The sequence below is a fragment of the Pongo pygmaeus genome, chromosome 1 (assembly GCF_028885625.2).
Source record: "Pongo pygmaeus isolate AG05252 chromosome 1, NHGRI_mPonPyg2-v2.0_pri, whole genome shotgun sequence".
Classification (NCBI taxonomy): Eukaryota; Metazoa; Chordata; class Mammalia; order Primates; family Hominidae; genus Pongo; species Pongo pygmaeus.
Genome location: NC_072373.2, coordinates 189,548,053 through 189,568,812, shown reverse-complemented (window position 1 = coordinate 189,568,812; position 20,760 = coordinate 189,548,053). Strand labels below are relative to the sequence as shown.

Below are 20,760 nucleotides of genomic sequence, written 5' to 3'. Positions count from 1 at the left end.
GGTGAGTGAATATGGGCTCTGGAAACAAATCTTAGTGCCCTGTGCCACTCTTACTTTTGGCCATTAGGTTTCCAAAATTAAAAAACCATAACATTAGTTTAAATAGCCTTTTTTTTTTTTATGAGATGGAGTTTCGCTCTTGTTGCCCAGGCTGGAGTGCAGTGGCACAATCTCGGCTCACTGTAACCTCTGCCTCCTGGGTTCAAGTGATTCTCCTGCTTCAACCTCCGAAGTAGCTGGGATTACAGGTGCCCACCATCATGCTCAGCTAATTTTTTTTTGTGTGTGTGTTTTTGTAGAGACAGGGTTTCACCATGTTGGCCAAGCTGGTCTTGAACTCTGGTCCTCAGGTGATCGACCTGTCTCAGCCTCCCAAAGTGCTGGGATTACAGGCATGAGCCACTGTGCCTGGCCTTAAATAGCTTTTAATAATCTGTCAAATTTGTCATAGATGTGAGTAGTATTCTTATTTTTTTGTAATTAAGTGAATATCTGAATAACGGCTTTAGATGAGGATAAATAGAAATGGAATCAGAAAATATAGTATAAACTATTTCAGTTAACAGATATTACTGAATAAATGGCATGTTCCAAGTGGTGGGGACATAAAGAGGCAGTTAATAAATTCATTCCATTTAACATGGACTCCAGGTAGAAAAGAATCCCAACTTCCTAGACATGACAGAAAGAAGAATTTTAGCTCCTCATAAATACTTATACTGAAAACTTGGCATTATTTTACATGGTACAGGGCTTGTTTGTTAAATAAATAAAATAGTCACAATAGGTGATACACTTTAAGAACTTGCATTTTGTCTTCTTTATTCAAAGAATATGCCCCCCACCCCATCTTATCCTCACCACCATGTCACTGCTTCAATTTTCTCTCTCACCTGGAATATTATAACAGCTTGTTAACTGGCATCCCTGACTCCAGCATCTGAATCCGTCCTTTCATTGTTGCCAAAATGGTCCTTCTAAAACACAAATCTGAGCTGTAACTCTACTACTTAAAAGCCCATTTGATAGTGTTTTTTTTTTTTTTTTTTTTTTGAGACAGAGTTTTGCTCTGTCACCCAGGCTGGAGTGCAGTGGCATGATCTTGGCTCACTGCAACCTCTACCTCCTGGGTTCAAGCGATTCTCCTGCCTCAGCCTCCCTAGTAGCTGGGATTACAGGTGCACGCCACCATGCCCAGCTAATTTTTGTATTTTTAGTAGAGACAGGGTTTCGCCATCTTGGCCAGGCTGGTTTCGAACTCCTGACCTCAGGTGATCTGCCCGCCTCGGCCTCCCAAAGTGCTGAGATTACAAGCGTGAGCCACCACGCCCAGCCAATAGTTCTTGATTTAGTTCGGACATTTTGTCCCTGCCCAAATCTCATGTCAAACTGTAAGCCCCAGTGTTGGAGGTGGGGCCTGGTGGGAGGTGTTTGGGTCATGGGGGTGGATTCCTCAGGGTGTGGTTCTGTCCTTGAGATAGTGAGTGAGTTCTGGTTGTTGTAAAAGTGTGACACCCCCCTCCCCACACTGCCATCTGCCTGCTCCAGCTTTGCCTTCTACCATGAGTAAAAGCTCCCTGAGGCCTCCCCAGAAGCCAAGCTATGCAGCACCATGTTTATACAGCCTGCAGAACTCTAAGCCAATTAAACCTCTTTTCTTTATAAATTATCCAGTCTTAGGTATTTCTTTATGGCAATGCAAGAACGGCCTAATACAGTTCTCAATGCTCATAAGGTAAAAATCCAGATCCTTAAGATGGTCTATGAGGGAAGCATTCTGCGCCTTCCTCTGCTGTGCCTTATCTCTTTCTGCTCCTCTACTTACACCCTACAATCTAGCCATTTTCTTTTTTCTTTTTTTTTTTTTGAGATGGAGTCTCACTCTGTCACCCAGGCTGGAGTGCAGTGGCACAATCTCAGCTGACTGCAACCTCTGCCTCCCAGGTTCAAGCGATTCTCCTGCCTCAGCCTCCTGAGTAGCTGGGACTACAGGCATCAGCCACCACACCTGGCTAATTTTTATATTTTTAGTAGAGATGAGGTTTCACCATATTGGCCAGGCTGGTCTCTAACTCTTCACCTTGTGATCCACCCGCCTCTGCCTCCCAAAGTGCTGGGATTATAGGCGTGAGCCACTACGCCCAGCCTTAACTATTTTTTAATTCCTTGACCATACTTTTTTTTTTTTTTTTTAAACTTCTGGCCCTACACTAATCTGTTTCCACTGCTAGAGAGAATTTTTTCTCTACCTTCCCATTCTTAAGGTTTCAGCTTAGACATCACTTCATTTGGAAGCCTTCGTTTGGAAGTCTTGTCCTTTATTCATCCATTTACTCAATAGCTATAGAGCAGCCCATGTTAGACATGCTAGGCTCAAGGGAGGTTATACAGATCTCCAACCTCCAATCCCCTCAATCTAGGTTGGGATCCCTCTGTGCTTTATTCCTCCAAAGTCGTACTTTATTGGTCTGTATGTTCACAAAACTGTAAACACTAACAGCAGAATCCCCATCAACTGAGCGAATGACTAGTACTTAATCATGACTTGATAGTTAGAATTTGAATAAATGGATGGATGAGGAAGATCAGTCTATCAGGGGACCTCATGTTGAGACCTACAAGTTAGCCTTATGTTGTATTATTCTTGCCTCTATCCTAGTTTTTCTCTCTGTAGTCTAGGATTACAATTTTTTTTTCTTTCTTGAGACAGAGTCTTGCTCTATCACCAGGCTGGAGTGCAGTGGCATGATCTTGGCTCACTGCAACCTCTGCCTCTTGGGTTCAAGCGATTCTCCTGCCTCAGCCTCCCGAGTAGCTGGACTACAGGTGGACACCACCACGCCCAGCTAATTTTTGTATTTTCAGTAGAGACGGGGTTTCACCATGTTGGCCAGGATGGTCTCGATCTCTTGACCTCGTGATCTGCCTGCCTTGGCCTCCCAAAGTGCTGGGATTACAGGTGTGAGCCACCGCGCCTAGCCTAGGATTACAATTTAATTAACTCTTTCTGCCCTAGAATCCCAAAGTGATTGTGGCATAATTTCCTATGTGGTTTTACAACAAAAAGAGAACATTCTTTAAGTATGGAAAGCACTTTCCAAATAAAAAAAGGAAAAGATATTCTGAAAGTTTTGTTTTTAAGCATCAAATTATTACCCTCCAGACCAGGGTAAGAATCCTGTACATGAGCCACGATGTTGAGTCCAATTTTGAAATTTTTGCTTTGTACAAAGAAACCTGTCACAGGTAGAAAGGGTAGACTGAGAGGGTAAAGGAGGCCTGGTTGACCATGTACTCTAACAGGTATGCTAAAGTACAGCACCTCTACTAGATTCCCATATTTGGATTAGCATGTAGAGAGCAGACAGATCCAGTTTAACAACATATGAAGTCACAAGAGATGAATGTACTAATCCAGAATAGCAATATATGAATTTATAATAAAAATATAAAGTAGCTTGGGTCTCATGTTCTCTCGCTGCTATCAATCCACATAGGGAGCTAAGGTATAATCTGAAACTGGCTTTCCCAGCCTGAAATCAGAGCAAGGGGAAGTCAAGTGGATTACCTTGACGGCTAAAGGTATGATTAGCATCAGAGTCATGCCATATGTACTGAATTCTTCATTTTGCTTTTTACATTTAAAAAGTAAAGCATGTATCTGTTTCAGTTTTATTTTAAGTCACAAAAAATAAGCTAAAAGTAAAAAGCTTCTGCCTTTTGTAACCAAGTACTCTGGATTAGTTGGACGCTTGGTAGTTACTACCCATCAGAGTTGGCTTGGCCACAGGAATTTAGCAACTAAAAGGGATACTACTTGGCTTAGAAAAGGAGAAAAAGAGAGGCAGCAGACAGCTGGCACACAGGAATTACTTCAAAAAGGCAGAGATAGGTGGTAGGTGAGCTGATGAATCTAAAATCACGTAGGAGACACAGGCACAGGAGTCACCTGCTACCTATTCCCAAGATCATTAAACTATATAGTATTACAGAGGTAAAAGTGCCCATTAGGGATCATGTAGTTCAGCCTCTCACATGTAAGAATGACTTGCTCAATGACGTAACCAAGTTTGCGGCCTGGCTGGGACTAGAACCCAGTTCAGTGCTCTGATATTACACCATACTGCGTCTTTCCTATTTTTTAATCAGGATTTGGAAGCCAAAATCCAGGGTCTCAAATGAAGCTTTGAAGAAGGGCCAAAGGAGAATGGGAAGAGTATCAGGGAGACAAGTGTGAAAACAATATACCTCTGTGCTATTTGTCCTGACAGGTGGCTCTACTAAAAGATCTCCTTGGTCTCACTCTCTAGACTCAGATATCAACAGAGCCAAGTCATTTAATTATCTGAGCTTCAGTTTTCTCAAAAATAAAATGTATCTGAAAATAATTATACCTTGTTCAGAGTTACCAGAAGATAAAATGAAAATCTGTGTGTAAAGGAACATTAAATAAATATTGGTTTTTCCTATTTGCCATGAGCAAGAAACATTATCTTACTCTGAATTTTTAACATTTGCATACTAATGACCAGAAGGTAGGAAAGAAGGAGGCAATAGTATGATTAGAAAGAGAACAGGCTTACACACAGAGAACAACTTGTTTTGTGAAATGAATTGAGTAACCACATTTTTTCCACATTGCATCACTTGCTCCTTAGCCAGGACACGGAGACTGCTGGCCAAACTTCTGCTGTTATAGAAAGTGCTTTTGTAGGACTTACGGAGGGTGTAAAGTGTGGGAGGAGACAGTTGTTAGAGGGAACAACCTAACTGCTGGAATGATGACTGAAGTACCTGGTCTGGAAATGTCACCTGGAAGGTCTCTCTCTACCTTCTGAGCCTGGTCCTCTGACCATCTTCTGTAGAAAATCTAAGGACTCCAGAGACACACAGAAGAGAGGAAAACAGTCAGCAAACTTCTCTGGAAGCATCAGCCACAGAGTGAGTCATATTTCTTATCAGCAAGGTTTGCAGCCAGAAATGAATGCATATCCAGCAACCTGGACACAAAGACCGTCAGCTCTGTTGGCTCTGGAGAACTGCCTAAATGCTCTAGATTTATCAGTCAAAAGAACAGTGAATTCCCTAGGCATGAAAATGAAAAAATCAACCTATTAACTGAATAAAGCTCAGAGCACCAAGGCTTATCCTATTTTAGCCTCAAGTAACAAAAATGACTCTGCTATCAGTTTCAAGGTACCCCTCTTCTTGCTGCTTCCACAGAGCTATTACCTCACAGTGCTTCCTCACAATGCATTTACCATACTGACCCCAGGGTACTTGTTTCTTGCATCACAGAGAGGAGTGGCACTTTCCTGAGCCAAGAAGTGTGTTTCCCTTTCATTCTGCCCGAGGATCTCTCCACCTCAGTGCGACTATCCTAATCCGAGCAACCTCATTTCTTCCTTGTCCACAATTACCACTGTACAACTCATTCTCCACAGACCAGCTCAAGTAATTTTTTTTAGATAATAGCTTTATTGACATAAGTTACATACCACAAATTCACCCTACATTTGTGTTTTCTAAGATATTCAGAGTTGTGCAAACATCATCCCTAATTTTAAAACATTTTCATTATCCTCAAAAGAAACCCCAATAGCAATCATTTCCCATTTTCCCTCCCCTAGTCACTGGCAACCATGAATCTACTTCTGTCTATGTGTATTTGCCAATTCTGGACATTTCATATAAATGTAATCATCAGTGATTATCTTTTGTGACTGGCTTTTTCATTTAGCATAATGTTATTAAGATACATCTATATTGTAGCATGTATTAGTACTTTATTCCTTTTTTATTGCCAATTAGTATTTTGTCCTCTAGCTATACCACATTTTATTTATCCATTTATCAGATGATGAACATTTGGGTTGTTTTATCTTTTTGGCTACTATAAATAATGCTGCCATGAATGTTCATTATGTGTTTTTGTGTGAACATATGTTTCTATTCTCTTGGGTATATATCTATGAGTGGAATTACTGGGTCACATGGTAACTCTTTAACATTTTGAGTAACATCCAAACTGTTTTCTAAAGTGGTTGCAGCATTTTCCAATCTCACCAGCAATGTTCAAGAGTTCCAGTTTTTCCACATCCTCAGCAACATTTGTTATTATCCATCTTTTGCTTATAGCTGTATCCATGGGTGTGAAGTTGTATTTCACTGTGGCTTTGATTTGCATTTCCCTAATGATGAATGATACTGAGCATCTTAAGTGCTTATTGGCTATCTGTGTATGTTATCTGGAGAAATATCTATCCAAATCCTTTGCTTATTTTTAAATTGGGTTGTCTTTTTTATTATTGAGTTAAAAGTGTTCTTTTATATTCTGGATACAAGTCCAAGTGATTTTTTTAAAGTAAATCAAATCTTGTCACTTCCCTGGCTTAGTACCTTCTAATGGTTCCCTAATATGTTTAGAATAAAATCCAATATTCCCACTCTGGTTTACAAGGTCCTACATGATTTGGTACCTGCCCACTTCTCCAACATCATCTTGTACTGCTTGTTTTTGTTTGAGACAGAGTCTTGCTCTGTCGCCCAGGCTTCAGTGTATTGGTGCGATCTTGGCTCACTGCAACCTCTGCCTCTCGGGTTCAAGCAATTCTCCTGCCTCAGCCTCCTGAGTAGCTGAGACTACAGGCGCGTACCACCATGCCTTGCTAATTTTTGTATTTTCAGTAGAGATGGGCTTCACCATGTTGGCCAGGGTGGTCTCAAACTCCTGAGCTCAGGTGATCCGCCTGCCTTGGCCTCCCAAAGTGCTGGGATTACAGATGTGAGCCACCGCACCCAGCCCCTTGTACCACTTTCTTGCTCAGGCAATGCATTCTAGTCAGAGCAGTCTGCTTTCTGCCCTTGGAACACAGCAAACTCACTCATGTCTCAGCATCATTATATTAGTTGTTCCTTCTGCCTGCCTGGAAGTCTCTTTCCTTGGATGACTCCTTCTCATCATTCAGGTCTCAATTCAAGTATCAACTTTTCAGACAAATTTCTTGAAAAGAAATTCTTCCTAAACAAGTTTCCCCTCTACAAAGAACTTTTGTGAATGATAAATATGTTCATTATTTTCATTGTGGTAACGGTTTCATGGATGTATATATATGTCAAAACTTTTCAAATTGTACACTTTAAATACATGCCATTTATCTTATGTCAATTATATTTCAATAGGGCTATTAAACAAAAAAACCCCTTTACAATTATACCTTCACTGTCACTATCCCATCATACTTTATTTCCTTAGGAGAAATTATTTTATTTTTGTCTATAAAAATTATCTATATGAAATTATCTTATTTCTTGATTTAAATGTTTACCGTCTGTTTCACCCAACTAGAATGGAGGTGTCATGAGCACAGCAATGTTGTTCATTTTTGTCACTCGTGTACTCTCAGCTTGGCTTACAATTAGGTGCTCAATAAATATTTGGCTAATTGAATGAATGAATTCAACAGAGGTTTAGAAAAAGATCCTCAGACAATAAGAAGGGTGACTTTTCATTCCCTCAGATTCACTAGTACTTTTCAGACTTAAGAGGATGAGATTATTATTATTATCTTTACTAAAAGCAGCTACCTCAAAATCTATTCTGGATCTTCTCCACTGTCATCATCTGTATCATTTTATTGTTCATTTAGTCTGTGACACTATTCTAGTACTTTATGTATACTCTCTCATTGGTAGTGATTAGTTTTATAATGATAGTATTATAATGATAATATAGCATATTGTAATAATCATATAGTATAATATGATATAGTTATAATACAGAATATATAATAGCAGCAGTAATACAATAAAAATTTGTTTAGCACTTGCTAGTCATCAACTTTTCATGTAAGCATTCTACCCATGTAATCTCATTTATTCCTCATAATAACTTCATAAAGTAGGTTTTCTACTTCATGATGTGGAATTTGTAGTTTAAGGAGGTGAATTAACTGCCCAAAGCTACACAGCTGATAAAAGGCAAAGATGGACCTCAAACCCATGTCTATCTTACTTCAAAGCTTGTTCTTTTTCCATCCTGCTACAGTGCTTCTCAACTATTTTTACAATACAGTGTTACTCCAGCTTTTATCCAAAGCCCCTAAGGTCAGAGGAAGGTGTGTGCCTTGGGAATACTAGTACTCAAACTTTGTAATGGGTTAGGGACAAAAGTAAGAGAGATGAAAAGCTAGTTGCCTGAGAATAAACCAGGATACGTAGAGCAAAGAATTATTACTTTATCCCAAATGCCATATGCGGTTTCATTTGACACTTAACACTTACTGTTTCTAATTGCTCCCTGGTAGACCTGGGTTTTTACCTAAGCTGCTGGCCCTTGCTCCTCCCCTGCATACTAGTGAAGTATACTGGTGAAGATACGATCATGACAGACCTGGGTAGTCTCCCTTATCATCTGGGTCCTGATTTCAAGAGCACGTAGATGGGCCTTTACCTTTGGTGCCAGGAGGCTGCAGGTTGTCTCCAGTCAAGGAACACCAGCCCACAGGGAAGATGTCTCGGGAGTCGAAGCGGCACCAGTAGTCAAAGGCCCCTCGCCACCCATCAAAAGTGACAAGCACCTCTGAGCCCCGAACCTCCCCAATAGTGGCTGGGCAAATGAAATGAGGGTTCTTCCTGTCCACAGCTTCTAGCTTCATTCCCATTTTGAAGAAGTTGTGGGAAGGCGATGGTGGCTCCTAGATGAGAAACAGAAACATACACACCTAGACACAAAGAGAGGCCATTATGCCAATAGACTACTATCTAATTTGGATGATTAAAAAGTGACTGCTATATGAGATTTATAATGGATATATAGCCTTTCTTTTAAATTAATTTTAAATTAAATATTTAAATATTTAAAGTATTACTTTATTAATCCTAACATTTTGACAACTTTGCTTCAGATTTTTTAAAAGGAAATAAAAGGTTGCAGATAAAGTTGAATCTCCCTTTGTGCCCTTCCCATATTCCATTCCCCCTCTACCTACCACAGAGGTAACAGCTACCCATGCACGTTTTATATTTTACTATATACATACATACCCATTTGCCTGCTTTTAAATTTTATATAAATGGTATTACACTGTATGTATCACTGTACAATTTGCTTTTTGTTTAGCAGTATGCTTTTGAAATCTGCCCATGTTGATAAATTTAGCTCTGATTCATTTTAACTTCTAATAGTATTTCATTGTATGTATATATCGGTATTTATTCATTCTCCTTTGGACACTTAAAGATCTTTCCAATTGTTTACTATTTTAAAAGGGTTTTAACCACCATTCTTGCACTTCTTTGTACACATGTGGGAAGGTTTCTTTAGGTTATACATCTAGGTGTAGAATTCCTGGGTTATAGGGTAGATATATACATCTTCTGCTTTATCAAATATTTTTAATTTGTCCTCCAAAGTGGCTGTAACATTGTATACTTTCACTGGAAGTGTAGAGAGTTCCTGGGTGCTAATTTGTAATGCAGTTACATAGATCAAGTTTCAAAAAATGTGTTGTACATTCTATTCTGTTCCCTTAATCTTACTATCTGATCCTGTACCAATAACATAGTCTTATTAAATGGATATCTGATAGGAAAAACCCCCTACTTTGTCATTCTTCAATATTGTTTTTGCTATTCATTCTCCGTCTTTCATATAAATTTCAATCAGTTTTTCGAGTTCTGTATACAAACCCTATTAGGATTTTGACTGGAATTACAATGAATTTATAGATAAATTTGGGTAGAAATAACCTTTATTATATACTATCAAGCCTTCCCATCCATAAACATGATAGTCTTTTCCACTTGTTAAGATTTCCTTTCTCTCTCTCTCTCTCTCTTTCTTTTTTTGGAGAAAGGGTCTGGTTCTGTCACCCAGGCTGGAGTGCCGTGGTGTAATCCTGGCTCACTGCAACCTCTGCCTCCCAGGGTCAAGTGATCCTCCTAACTCAGCCTCCCAAGTAGCTGGGATTACAGGCATACACCACCACACTCTGCTAATTTTTGTTATTTTTTGTAGAGATGGGGTTTTACCATGTTGCCCAAGCTGGTCTCGAACTCCTGACCTCAAGTGATCCGTATGCCTTGGCCTCCCAAAAAGTGCTGGGATTACAGGCATGAGCCACCGTGCCTGGCCAAGATTTCTTTAATGCAGATTTCTTCAACATACATTTAAAAATTTCCTCTACAAATATCTCATGCTTTTTTACCAACTTTTTTTCTAGGCAAATTACAATTCCATTGCTATCATAAGTGGCATTTAAAAAATTTATTTTCAAATCATTCAAATTTAACTGTTGTTAAATGCAAATAAAGTGATTTTTAAAAATTGACCAACTTATTCGATACTGATTATTAGCTTATGCTGACTGACATACCAATTCTTGTGTGCTTGATTTATCAATTGTTAAGAGATAAGTCTTCAAATATTCCCTAGTGATTTGTGGATTTTCCAATTTTACCATGTAATTTTGTCAAATTTTGCTCTATTATACTTTGAGATTACATTTTCTAGGAGCATGTACATTTATGACTGTTTTATCTTCCTGGTGAACCGTACTTTATGATAATTAGATAGTGACCTCTTTAATGCGTTTTATTTATTTTTAGAATCAGGGTCTTGCTCTGTCACCCAGGCTGGTGTGCAATGGTGCAAACACAGCTCTCTGCAGCCTCAATCTCCTGGGCTTAAGGGATTCTTCCACCTCAGCCTCCCAAGTAGCTGCGACTACAGGCACGTGCTACCACTCTCAGCTAATTTTTAAATTTTTTCTAGAGACGGGGTCTTGCTACGTGTGGCCCAGGCTGGTCTCAAATTCCTGGACTCAATGCTTTTAGCATCATTTAGACTTTTAGTATCAAAGTCTTGTGTGATTTCCGTAGAGTTTATGCCAGCTTTATTTTGATAAAAGTTCATCTGGCACATCTTTCATATTCTTTTATTTTCTTTTTTAAAAATTAAAAAATTTGTTTTCCATCATCCCCACCCTCTGTAGATTTCTTTTACTTTCAACATTTTTGTCATTATGTTTAGTGTCTCTTATACATAGCATATAGCTAGATTTTTAAAAATCTGATCTATGTATGATTATAATGAGCTTAAGCTCATTTCTTGTGATAATTGATGTATCTGAATTTATTACAACTATCTTATTGTCTATGTTTCTATTTAATTTGAATTTCCAAAGTTCTTTTTTCTCCTTTTCAATCAACTAAGTTTTCTTCTATTTTCCCCCTCCACTGATCCAGAAGTTAAACATTCTACTTGGAGTCTTTTGGCAGATCCCTTTACTGCACAGCTGGCATAACAAAGTCTAAAACATCTTTATTTCTAGTCCCAAAGAATACAAGAACTACTCCTGAGTTACATAAGTGCTAGGTAATTCAGAAGCAGGATGCTCTTAGTGTTGAGACTTAACTAGCAGCATAGGCAAACCTAATTCAATACCCTTTACAGTAACTTTTACCCCATTAGAAAATTCAACTGATAGACTCACTGCCTCACTTCTTGAGAAGCAATAACAAATACAGGTTTTGGATCCCTGTTCTGCCGCTTACTAGCCATATGATCTTGAGCAAGCTCCTAATTCAAAAGTATTTGTTTCCTTAACTATTAAATGGAAATAATAATTCTTAGCTCATAAAGTTAGCTGTGGGTATTACGTGAGATAGTATATATTAAGTTCCAAACATATCGTAGGCAGTAAAAAAATAGTCTCCTTCTTTTCTCTGTTTAGAACATGAACTCTACAGAACTCCAAGATCTATAATAAGAATAGCGCCTTTAGATTTGTATTACATTTAACATATTCTACTAATAATACATTTTAACTTCTTAACAAGCCCGACAGGTAGACAGAGATTACTGGCAGCTGGGACCATATAATCTAATCTATGGGACCTTATAGTCTAATATATTCCTCTGGGGATAATTGCTGCTTCATAAGCTACTAAAAAATCCTTCTGAACTAATTTCTGAGGAGGCATCTTCAGGCCATAAGTAAATGTGGACATCAAAGTCTCAATATTTGACCTTAAGCAGCCTGGAGCTGGTGATATCTGAGGGATAGCCTACCTTGTGGAAAATCCTGATGGGAGCCATCTCTGCTCCATTTAGCGTCTTCAAAAGGAACATGGGCCAAGAAGACGCATTCAGCCGAAATCCTGCAGCAAGCATAATGGGCAACAGATTAAAAGTATGTTTCAAAAATGAATGGTGATGTGGGTGGCAAGCCACCCAGGTGCCGAGGCAAGAGACCGAGGGCACGAGCTGTTCCAGCATAATAAAATATATAAAATAAGAATAGTTATACTAGATATAGATCATAGATATGATTATATATGAATATCATTCATCATTAGTTTGTAGCAATTATTCTTTATTCCAATATTATAATAATCCTCACTCTACAATCATAACCTAGGAAAAACCAGGCCATACAGAGATAGGAGCTGAGGGGACATAGTGAGAAGTGACCAGAAGACAAGAGTGCGAGCCTTCTGTTATGCCCGGACAGGGCCACCAGAGGGCTCCTTGGTCTAGCGGTAACACCAGCGTCTGGGAAGACACCCGCTGCCAAGCGGACCGTGGTCTAGCGGTAGCGTCAGTGTCAAGGAAAAACACCCGCTACTTAGAGACTGGGAAAGGGAGTTGCCCTTTCCCCGGGAAAGTTTAGAGAAGACTCTACTCTTCCACCTCTTGTGGAGGGCCTGACGTCAGTCAGGCCCACCTGCAGTTATCCGGAGGCCTAACCGTCTCCCTGTGATGCTGTGCTTCAGTGGTCACGTTCCTAGTCCACCTTCATGTTCTATCCTGTACACCTGGCTCTGCCTTTTAGTTAGCAGTAGCAAATTAGTGAAAGCACTAAAAGTCTCCGATAAGTAGAAATAATGGCGTAAGCTATCTCTCTCTCTCTCCTCTCTCTCTCTGCCTCGGCTGACAGGCAGGGAAGGGCCCCCTGTCCAGTGGACACATGACCCACGTGACCTTACCTATCACGGGAGATGGCTCACACTCCTTACCCTGCCCCTTTGTCTTGTATCCAACAAATATCAGCGCAGCCTGGCATTCGGGGCCACTACTGGTCTCCACGTCTTGGTGGCTGTGGTCCCCCGGGCCCAGCTGTCTTTTCTCTTATCTCTTTGTCTTGTGTCTTTATTTCTACACTCTCTTGTCTCCGCACACAGGGAGAAAACCCACCGATCCTGTGGTGCTGGACCCTACATCGTGATATCAAGTTTGGCCTTTGGAATCCAGCTACTCCTATGCTGTGATAGTTACAGAATCACAGACTGTTAAGAAAGGACTTAAGGGTTAAAAAAGAGAAACACCTCATTAGACAGATGAAGAAAATGAGGCACGTAAGAGAGAATGTAACTTGTCCAAGGTAATGCTGTAAAGTAAATAGTGGGACAGAGTCTCCAAACCAAGTTTCCTAAGACAAGTACTACAGAACACATAACATAATGCCTAGAAAACTTTCTAGGCATTTGAAAAATCCAAAAAAGATGTGATAGGATTAACGAATACTCAGAGATGATCTGGACAGTAGAGTATGAAAGGGGATCTAACAATCTCTTAAGAAGAAACCAAACATGTCAACCGATAAACCCAAAATATAAGTAAATCATTTTGGTTCCTCTCAATGTAAACTAACTCACTACTTCTCTTTCTGTCTCGCACACATACACACACCGAGTACAAAATACTTTCTGAAGTTCATTGTTTACTTAAACAACTAAGGACCAAGGAATGACATTGGAAAGGATTGTCCTATCCAAAAATCTTCATTTTGCAAAAGAGTAAAAAGAAGCCTAGAGAGGTTAACTGTCCATTATCATCTATCAATGAATTGTAAAAATAAGATCATTATTACAGTTAGGTCTTCCAATTAGAGCCCCAAGTGCTTCTTTCAATTTGCTTCAACTCTGCATCCTGAGATAACAAAACCTAATGCTTTTTGAGCATTTCCCAAACTACCTCAGCTTTCCCACTCCAGACAAAAGAACAGATAAGCTGCACCCAAGCTGCAAAGCTGGAAATAACAGCAGCAGCAGTATCTGATACTATTGAGCACTTTACTGTTCACTATGCCAATCACTTTCTATTGACTATCTAATCCTCAACACAGCCCTAGGAGGTAGATATTATCTTCATTTTATAGATGAGGAAACAGGTACAATTTATTTGAAGTTAAATAAATTGCTTAAGATTTCAAAGTGAGCAAATGAAAAGACAGGATTAAAATTCAGGCAATCTGACTCCTGAGCCCACACTTTAAAACTGGCAATGTATGGGTAAAATGAAAAGGGAAGATTCAGCTTTTGGAATAAAGTATCAATTAATAACTGTAATTAAAGTTAGGAGGAGGAGGTGACAAGGAAATGCAAATAAAAAAAGAGTTATCACTCCATACTATTTAAACTTTTAGTCCCAAAGCTGGCTAGGCTAAGCCAGCCTTCCCAAGGTAAAGAGATTTCTTGGGACAGCCCATCCATATCAACAGCAATGTGGACTTTCCCATCACTCAATCTAAAACTGCCATCACTTCCTTTTTGCTTGCCCAGCTTTTTTTCCCTTTAGGGCAAAAAAAAAACCAAAAAAAAAACCCACCCTAACCCCACATGATTTGGTGGGCACGTCAACCACATATGTGGTCCTTACCTACCTGGCCTTGGGGTAAAACACACTGCTGTTTAAGAGCATCAAATTCCCCTAGACCAAGAGTGTATATGTGTCTACATCCCAAGTTAGGCCAGCTGTTTTTTGACATGAGATTGACGTTGTAGAAGAAAATCCTTCTTTGTCTGAGAACATGCCCATAAGGATGTTTGCAGTTTGGGCACTGCTACGTGGAGAACAGACCTGAGAATAAAGCCAAAGTATGGCATGGGATGGAGACACATAATAGTGTTTAAAACCCTGTACTCAGACACTCAACACCAGATAAATCCTTGGACTTCTTGGTTATATGAGTTAATAATTCCTGCCTCCTCCTTTTTTCCCTCTCTAATCTGGTTTGAGCTGGGTTTTTAACTGCTACTCTTTTTTTGACGATGGTTTAAAAAAATTAAATCCCTCCAGAAATTCAAGCGTGGTGTGTATGTGGGAAAACAACTCTCCTTAGGTCAGGGAAGGGCTGAAGCAAGCCAAACCCAGAGCAGCTTTGCCATGAGTGGTTTGGTACACCTACGGATAAGGTAAAGCAAGGCACTACTGTTTTAGAGAAGTGGTCTATACACCTTGGTATAGGGAGGCCTGCACAATTAGAAAATTCAGGTTTAATGCCTATAGTTATCAATGACTAGAGTGCCTAACCATGTAATTCCCAATTCCATTTTTGAGGTAGGGGTTACTGAGGGGTTTCTATCTCATCTGAAGCTTAAGGAGCTAAAAAATCCTCTCAGCTCTGGAAATCATTACAATATTATCATAATAGTTAATATATATTGAATGTTTACCATGTATTAAACATTTTATATGCCATTTCTTACTCAATATTTGAAATAACATGGGCAGGCACTATTATTATCCCTACTCCACAGATGATAAAAAATGAAAACTCAGAGAAGCAGCTTGTCTAGGGTCATGCTAGTAAATGGTGGAGGCAGATTTCAATATATGGTGGTTGGATACCAAACTTTGTGGTTCTTTACTATGTTTCACTACCAGCAGGATTCTTCAAGAGTACAGGGGCAAAGCAGAAATATTTTGAACCCAAGAAATTGCCAAGGTATCTTATTCCTCAATCCGCTAGGTGATGTGGGACTCTATCCCTTCAAATTCAAGTATATCCATAATTTACCTCAATATTCTTGGGCAATCATAGACAGCAGATAATTTTAACATTGAAAGGGACCTCAGAGGCTATGAAGTACAAAGATCTTACATTGCAGATGACGAAACTGAAGTCCAGAGAGGCTAAGAAACTTATTCATGGTCACACAAGCCAATCTTACATTGTCAGGCTGGAACCCCAGGACTTCTTATTTGGTTCTCTTTTATTACACTATGTTTATTACACTTTCTCTTTTATTACACTATGTTGCCTCCAAAAGTTAACATTTATTGTACACATATCATGAGCCAGCTCCTTGTGCTAAGCATTTGCAGCGGATCACTACTACTATTCTGAATCAGATACTAGAAGAGTAGCACTGTTTCTGGCGCCAGACTGCCTGAATTTAAATCCAGCTTTGCCACGTACCAGGTACATAACTTTTGGAAAATTACAAAACCTCTCTCTAGCTTCAGTTTCCTCAACAACAGCCTGGGATAAGAATCAATGGGTTGTTCTAAGGATTAAATAGGCTAATACATGCAAAGGACTTAAAACACTGCCTGGCATATAGGCAGGAGTTAGATAAACACTGGCTATTATTTTTGTAACTATAGATGAAAAAACTGAGGCTTAGAGAAATTAAGTAAAATATCCAAAGTTAGTAAGTTAGTAAATAGCAGAGCCAGGATTTGAACCCAACTACTCCGTCTCCAGAGCTTTCATAACTAATCATCACATTAATATCTTCAAATATTTTATCACTCAGTCCTACCACACTGTCTCTAGGTAAGAAGAGTTGGAGTCATAAACTTGTGAAAGAGAGAAAAGAAGGAAGATAAAAACAGTAATTTGAGGCTCTATTTAAATTAGGCAATGACCTAGGCTGTCTATAAGGAAAAGGACAGGTGGGTAAGAGAAAATCCTAATCTCTAAATGTAGAGTACCTCAGTGCTCAGTCATTGCTTCTCTCTTCTTTTTGGTCCCCACTTTCTTCCTGTTAAATGATGACTGTCAATTTATATATTTAGCCCAAACCTCTGCTCAGGGTTTCATGTTCATATATCCAACTACCTCAGTCTAAAACTCTACTTGGATGTCTAAGAAATCGTAAAATGAATAAGTTTAATAAGACAGTACTCTTGATTCTACTATTCCCTCCAAACTTGTTCTTTCCTCCAGTTATCCCATCTCAGTTTAATAGGTGGCACCCTTTATTAAACCCAGGTGCTCAGACCAAAAAGACTAGAAGTCATCCTTGATTCTTCCCTTTCTATCACCCACCAAACCCAATTAATCAGCAAGTCTTGATGGCTTTCCCACTTAATATATGCTAGATCAACCCACATTTCACCATCTTTACTGCTATATTACCCTAATTTAAGCCAGAGTCAAACTTTGCCTAGACAACTCCAACAGCCTTCTAACTGGACCTCAGCCCTCTACTTTTGCAGCCAGAATAATATGGTTATGTTTTTAAAAATATAAATCAGGTCACATTACCTATGCTCAAATTTCACAACACAAAACAGATCTAAACTCTTTATTACTCATGTTTACAAGGCTTACATGATCTGGACCTTGCTTACTCCTCATTACTCATCTCTTATCACTCCCTTGTACCCCCATTCATTGGTCTTTCTGTTCTCAAATATACCAAGCTGTTTCCCTCTGCCTCAAACAACTTTTAATCAACTCTTTACAGTTAGTTATTTGCTGAGACATCACTTCCTCAGAAAGGTGTTCCTTGACTACTCTACCCAAAATAGACTCCTAAATCTATCCTGCTTCCTTCTTTTTTATTCCTAGCCCTTATCACCATCGGAATTTTCTTTTTAAAAAGTTTAATGTGTATGTCTTCTCCAACTAGAATACAAAATCCTTGATAGTTTTATTGAATTAAGGAAAAAACCCTCCATTTATTAAATGGGTGCCAAGAATTGATGAACGCTTTATTATGTTACTCCACTTAATCCACAAAAACCACATGGGGAAGAATTTATTAATCATCTTGCAGGTGAGGGCACTGAAACTCAACGTTAAAAGTCAAGGTAAAGCAACTTACCAGTAGTCACACAACTAAGGTAGTGAGTGGCTAAGTTAATATTACAAAGTCAGATCTCTTTTAATTCCAAACACAGGCTGCAAGTGCTCTGTGTTTACCAAGGATTTATTTTTTAAAACTTCATAAAGAACCACTTCTAAAGTGCTTCTAGGTGCTCCCAAGACTATGGGACCACTGGATAAGCTAGGGTCCATCTATTTAAACTGGCTAACTGATGAAACTGGATTTAAGAGTGGAGCTGAAGGCCGGGCACAATGGCTTTCACCTGTAATCCCAGCATTTTGGGAGACTGACGCAGGAGGATCACTTCAGCCCAAAATTTAAAGACCAGCCTGGGCAACATAGTGAGACCCTGTTTCTACAAAAAATTAGCTGGGTGTGGTGGTGTGTGCTTGTAGTCCCAGCTATGTGGGAGGCTCATGCAGGATGACTGCTGTAGCCTGGGGATGTCGAGGCTGCAATGAGCTATGATTGTGCCACTGCATTCCAGCCTGAGTGACACAGCGAGACTCTGCCTCAATACATGCATACATACATGCGGAGCAGCAGGACTATAATCTAATCATAGTCCATGCCCTCTGGTGGCAGGTAACAGAAGAGCATTCACACCAGGAATTGATCAGTGACAGAAACATACAAAGGATTCCTTTCAAGTCACTGTATATACTAAAGCATGTGACCAAATTTGCTGGGTAAGCAGTTTACACTGAGCTCGTGACTCACTTGACTAGGGGCCTCATTAGAGGCTAGCTTCTACTCTAGCTCAGTGACTCTCAAACTTGGACACTGGAATTCCCTAGGGAACATTAAAGAATACATCAGATCCACTCCCAGAAATCCTTATTTAACTGATCTGAAGTTAAGGCCTAGACCCTGAAAATTGTAAGAGCTCCCTAGGTGATTTTAACAGGTAGCCAAGTTTGAGAACTATGCTCTAGACAGCCCTCTTTAGAAGTAACAATTACAGTATTTTTTTTTTTTTTTAGGATTTTTTTTTTTTTTTTTTTTATTATACTTTAGGCTCTATGGTACATGTGTGCAACGTGCAGGTAAGTTACATATGTATACATGTGCCATGCTGGTGCGCTGCACCCACCAACTCGTCATCTAGCATTAGGTATATCTCCCAATGCTATCCCTCCCCCCTCCCCCTACCCCACAACAGTCCCCAAAGTGTGATGTTCCCCTTCCTGTGACCATGTGTTCTCATTGTTCAATTCCCACCTATGAGTGAGAATATGCGGTGTTTGGTTTTTTGTTCTTGCGATAGTTTACTGAGAATGATGATTTCCAACTTCATCCATGTCCCTACAAAGGACATGAACTCATCGTTTTTTATGGCTGCATAGTATTCCATGGTGTATATGTGCCACATTTTCTTAATCCAGTCTATCATTGTTGGACATTTGGGTTGGTTCCAAGTCTTTGCTATTGTGAATAATGCTGCAATAAACATACGTGTGCATGTGTCTTTATAGCAGCATGATTTATAGTCCTTTGGGTATATACCCAGTAATGGGATGGCTGGGTCAAATGGAATTTCTAGTTCTAGATCCCTGAGGAATCGCCACACTGACTTCCACAAGGGTTGAACTAGTTTACAGTCCCACCAACAGTGGAAAAGTGTTCCTATTTCTCCACATCCTCTCCAGCACCTGTTGTTTCCTGACTTTTTCACAATTGCTTCAAAGAGAATAAAATACCTAGGAATCCAACTTACAAGGGATGTGAAGGACCTCTTCAAGGAAAACTACAAACCACTGCTCAAGGAAATAAAAGAGGATACAAACAAATGGAAGAACATTCCATGCTCATGGGTAGGAAGAATCAATATCATGAAAATGGCCATCCTTCCCAAGGTAATTTACAGGTTCAATGCCATCCCCATCAAGTTACCAATGACTTTCTTCACAGAATTGGAAAAAACTACTTTAAAGTTCATATGGAACCAAAAAAGAGCCCGCATCGCCAAGTCAATCCTAAGCCAAAAGAACAAAGCTGGAGGTATCACACTACCTGACTTCAAACTATACTACAAGGCTACAGTAACCAAAACAGCATGGTACTGGTACCAAAACAGAGATATAGATCAATGGAACAGAACAGAGCCGTCAGAAATAATGCCACATATCTACAACTATCTGATCTTTGACAAACCTGACAAAAACAAGAAATGGGGAAAGGATTCCCTATTTAATAAATGGTGCTGGGAAAACTGGCTAGCCATATGTAGAAAGCTGAAACTGGATCCCTTCCTTACACCTTATACAAAAATCAATTCAAGATGGATTAAAGACTTAAATGTTAGACCTAAAACCATAAAAACCCTAGAAGAAAACCTAGGCATTACCATTCAGGACATAGGCATGGGCAAGGACTTCATGTCTAAAACACCAAAAGCAATGGCAACAAAAGCCAAAATTGACAAATGGGATCTCATTAAACTAAAGAGCTTCTGCACAGCAAAGGAAACTACCATCAGAGTGAACAGGCAACCTACAAAATGGGAGAAAATTTTTGCAACCTACTCATCTGACAAAGGGCTAATATCCAGAATCTACAATGAACTCCAACAAATTTACAAGAAAAAAACAAACAACCCTATCAAAAAGTGGGCGAAGGACATGAACAGACACTTCTCAAAAGAAGACATTTATGCAGCCAAAAAACACATGAAAAAAATGCTCACCATCACTGGCCATCAGAGAAATGCAAATCAAAACCACAATGAGATACCATCTCACACCAGTTAGAATGACAATCACAGTATTAAGTAGAAGAATCAGTCAGTAATAACAGGGAGCTGTGAGGAGAAGAGTGGCAGCTTTGAGATAACTGAGGAGAATCATTCTACTCTACTACAGGCTTTATCCTTGGAGGACTCCACTGCAAGGGAGTAATATCCCTTATGAGAACAGA

At 39.4% G+C, this 20,760-nt stretch overlaps 1 protein-coding gene across 24 annotated transcripts in view; it reads right to left on the bottom strand.

The window, feature by feature from the left end:
• Window positions 1-20,760, bottom strand: part of SCMH1 (Scm polycomb group protein homolog 1) — a 242,035-nt gene that overhangs the window by 104,329 nt on the left and 116,946 nt on the right. For all 24 annotated transcript variants that reach the window (XM_063665596.1, XM_063665586.1, XM_054492597.1 and 21 more), the window contains 2 exons: window positions 12,074-12,162; window positions 8,453-8,696 (listed from right to left, as the gene is read on the bottom strand). In XM_063665596.1, coding sequence (XP_063521666.1) covers window positions 8,453-8,696; window positions 12,074-12,162 — 333 coding nt within the window. The remainder of the gene's footprint in view (window positions 1-8,452; window positions 8,697-12,073; window positions 12,163-20,760) is intronic.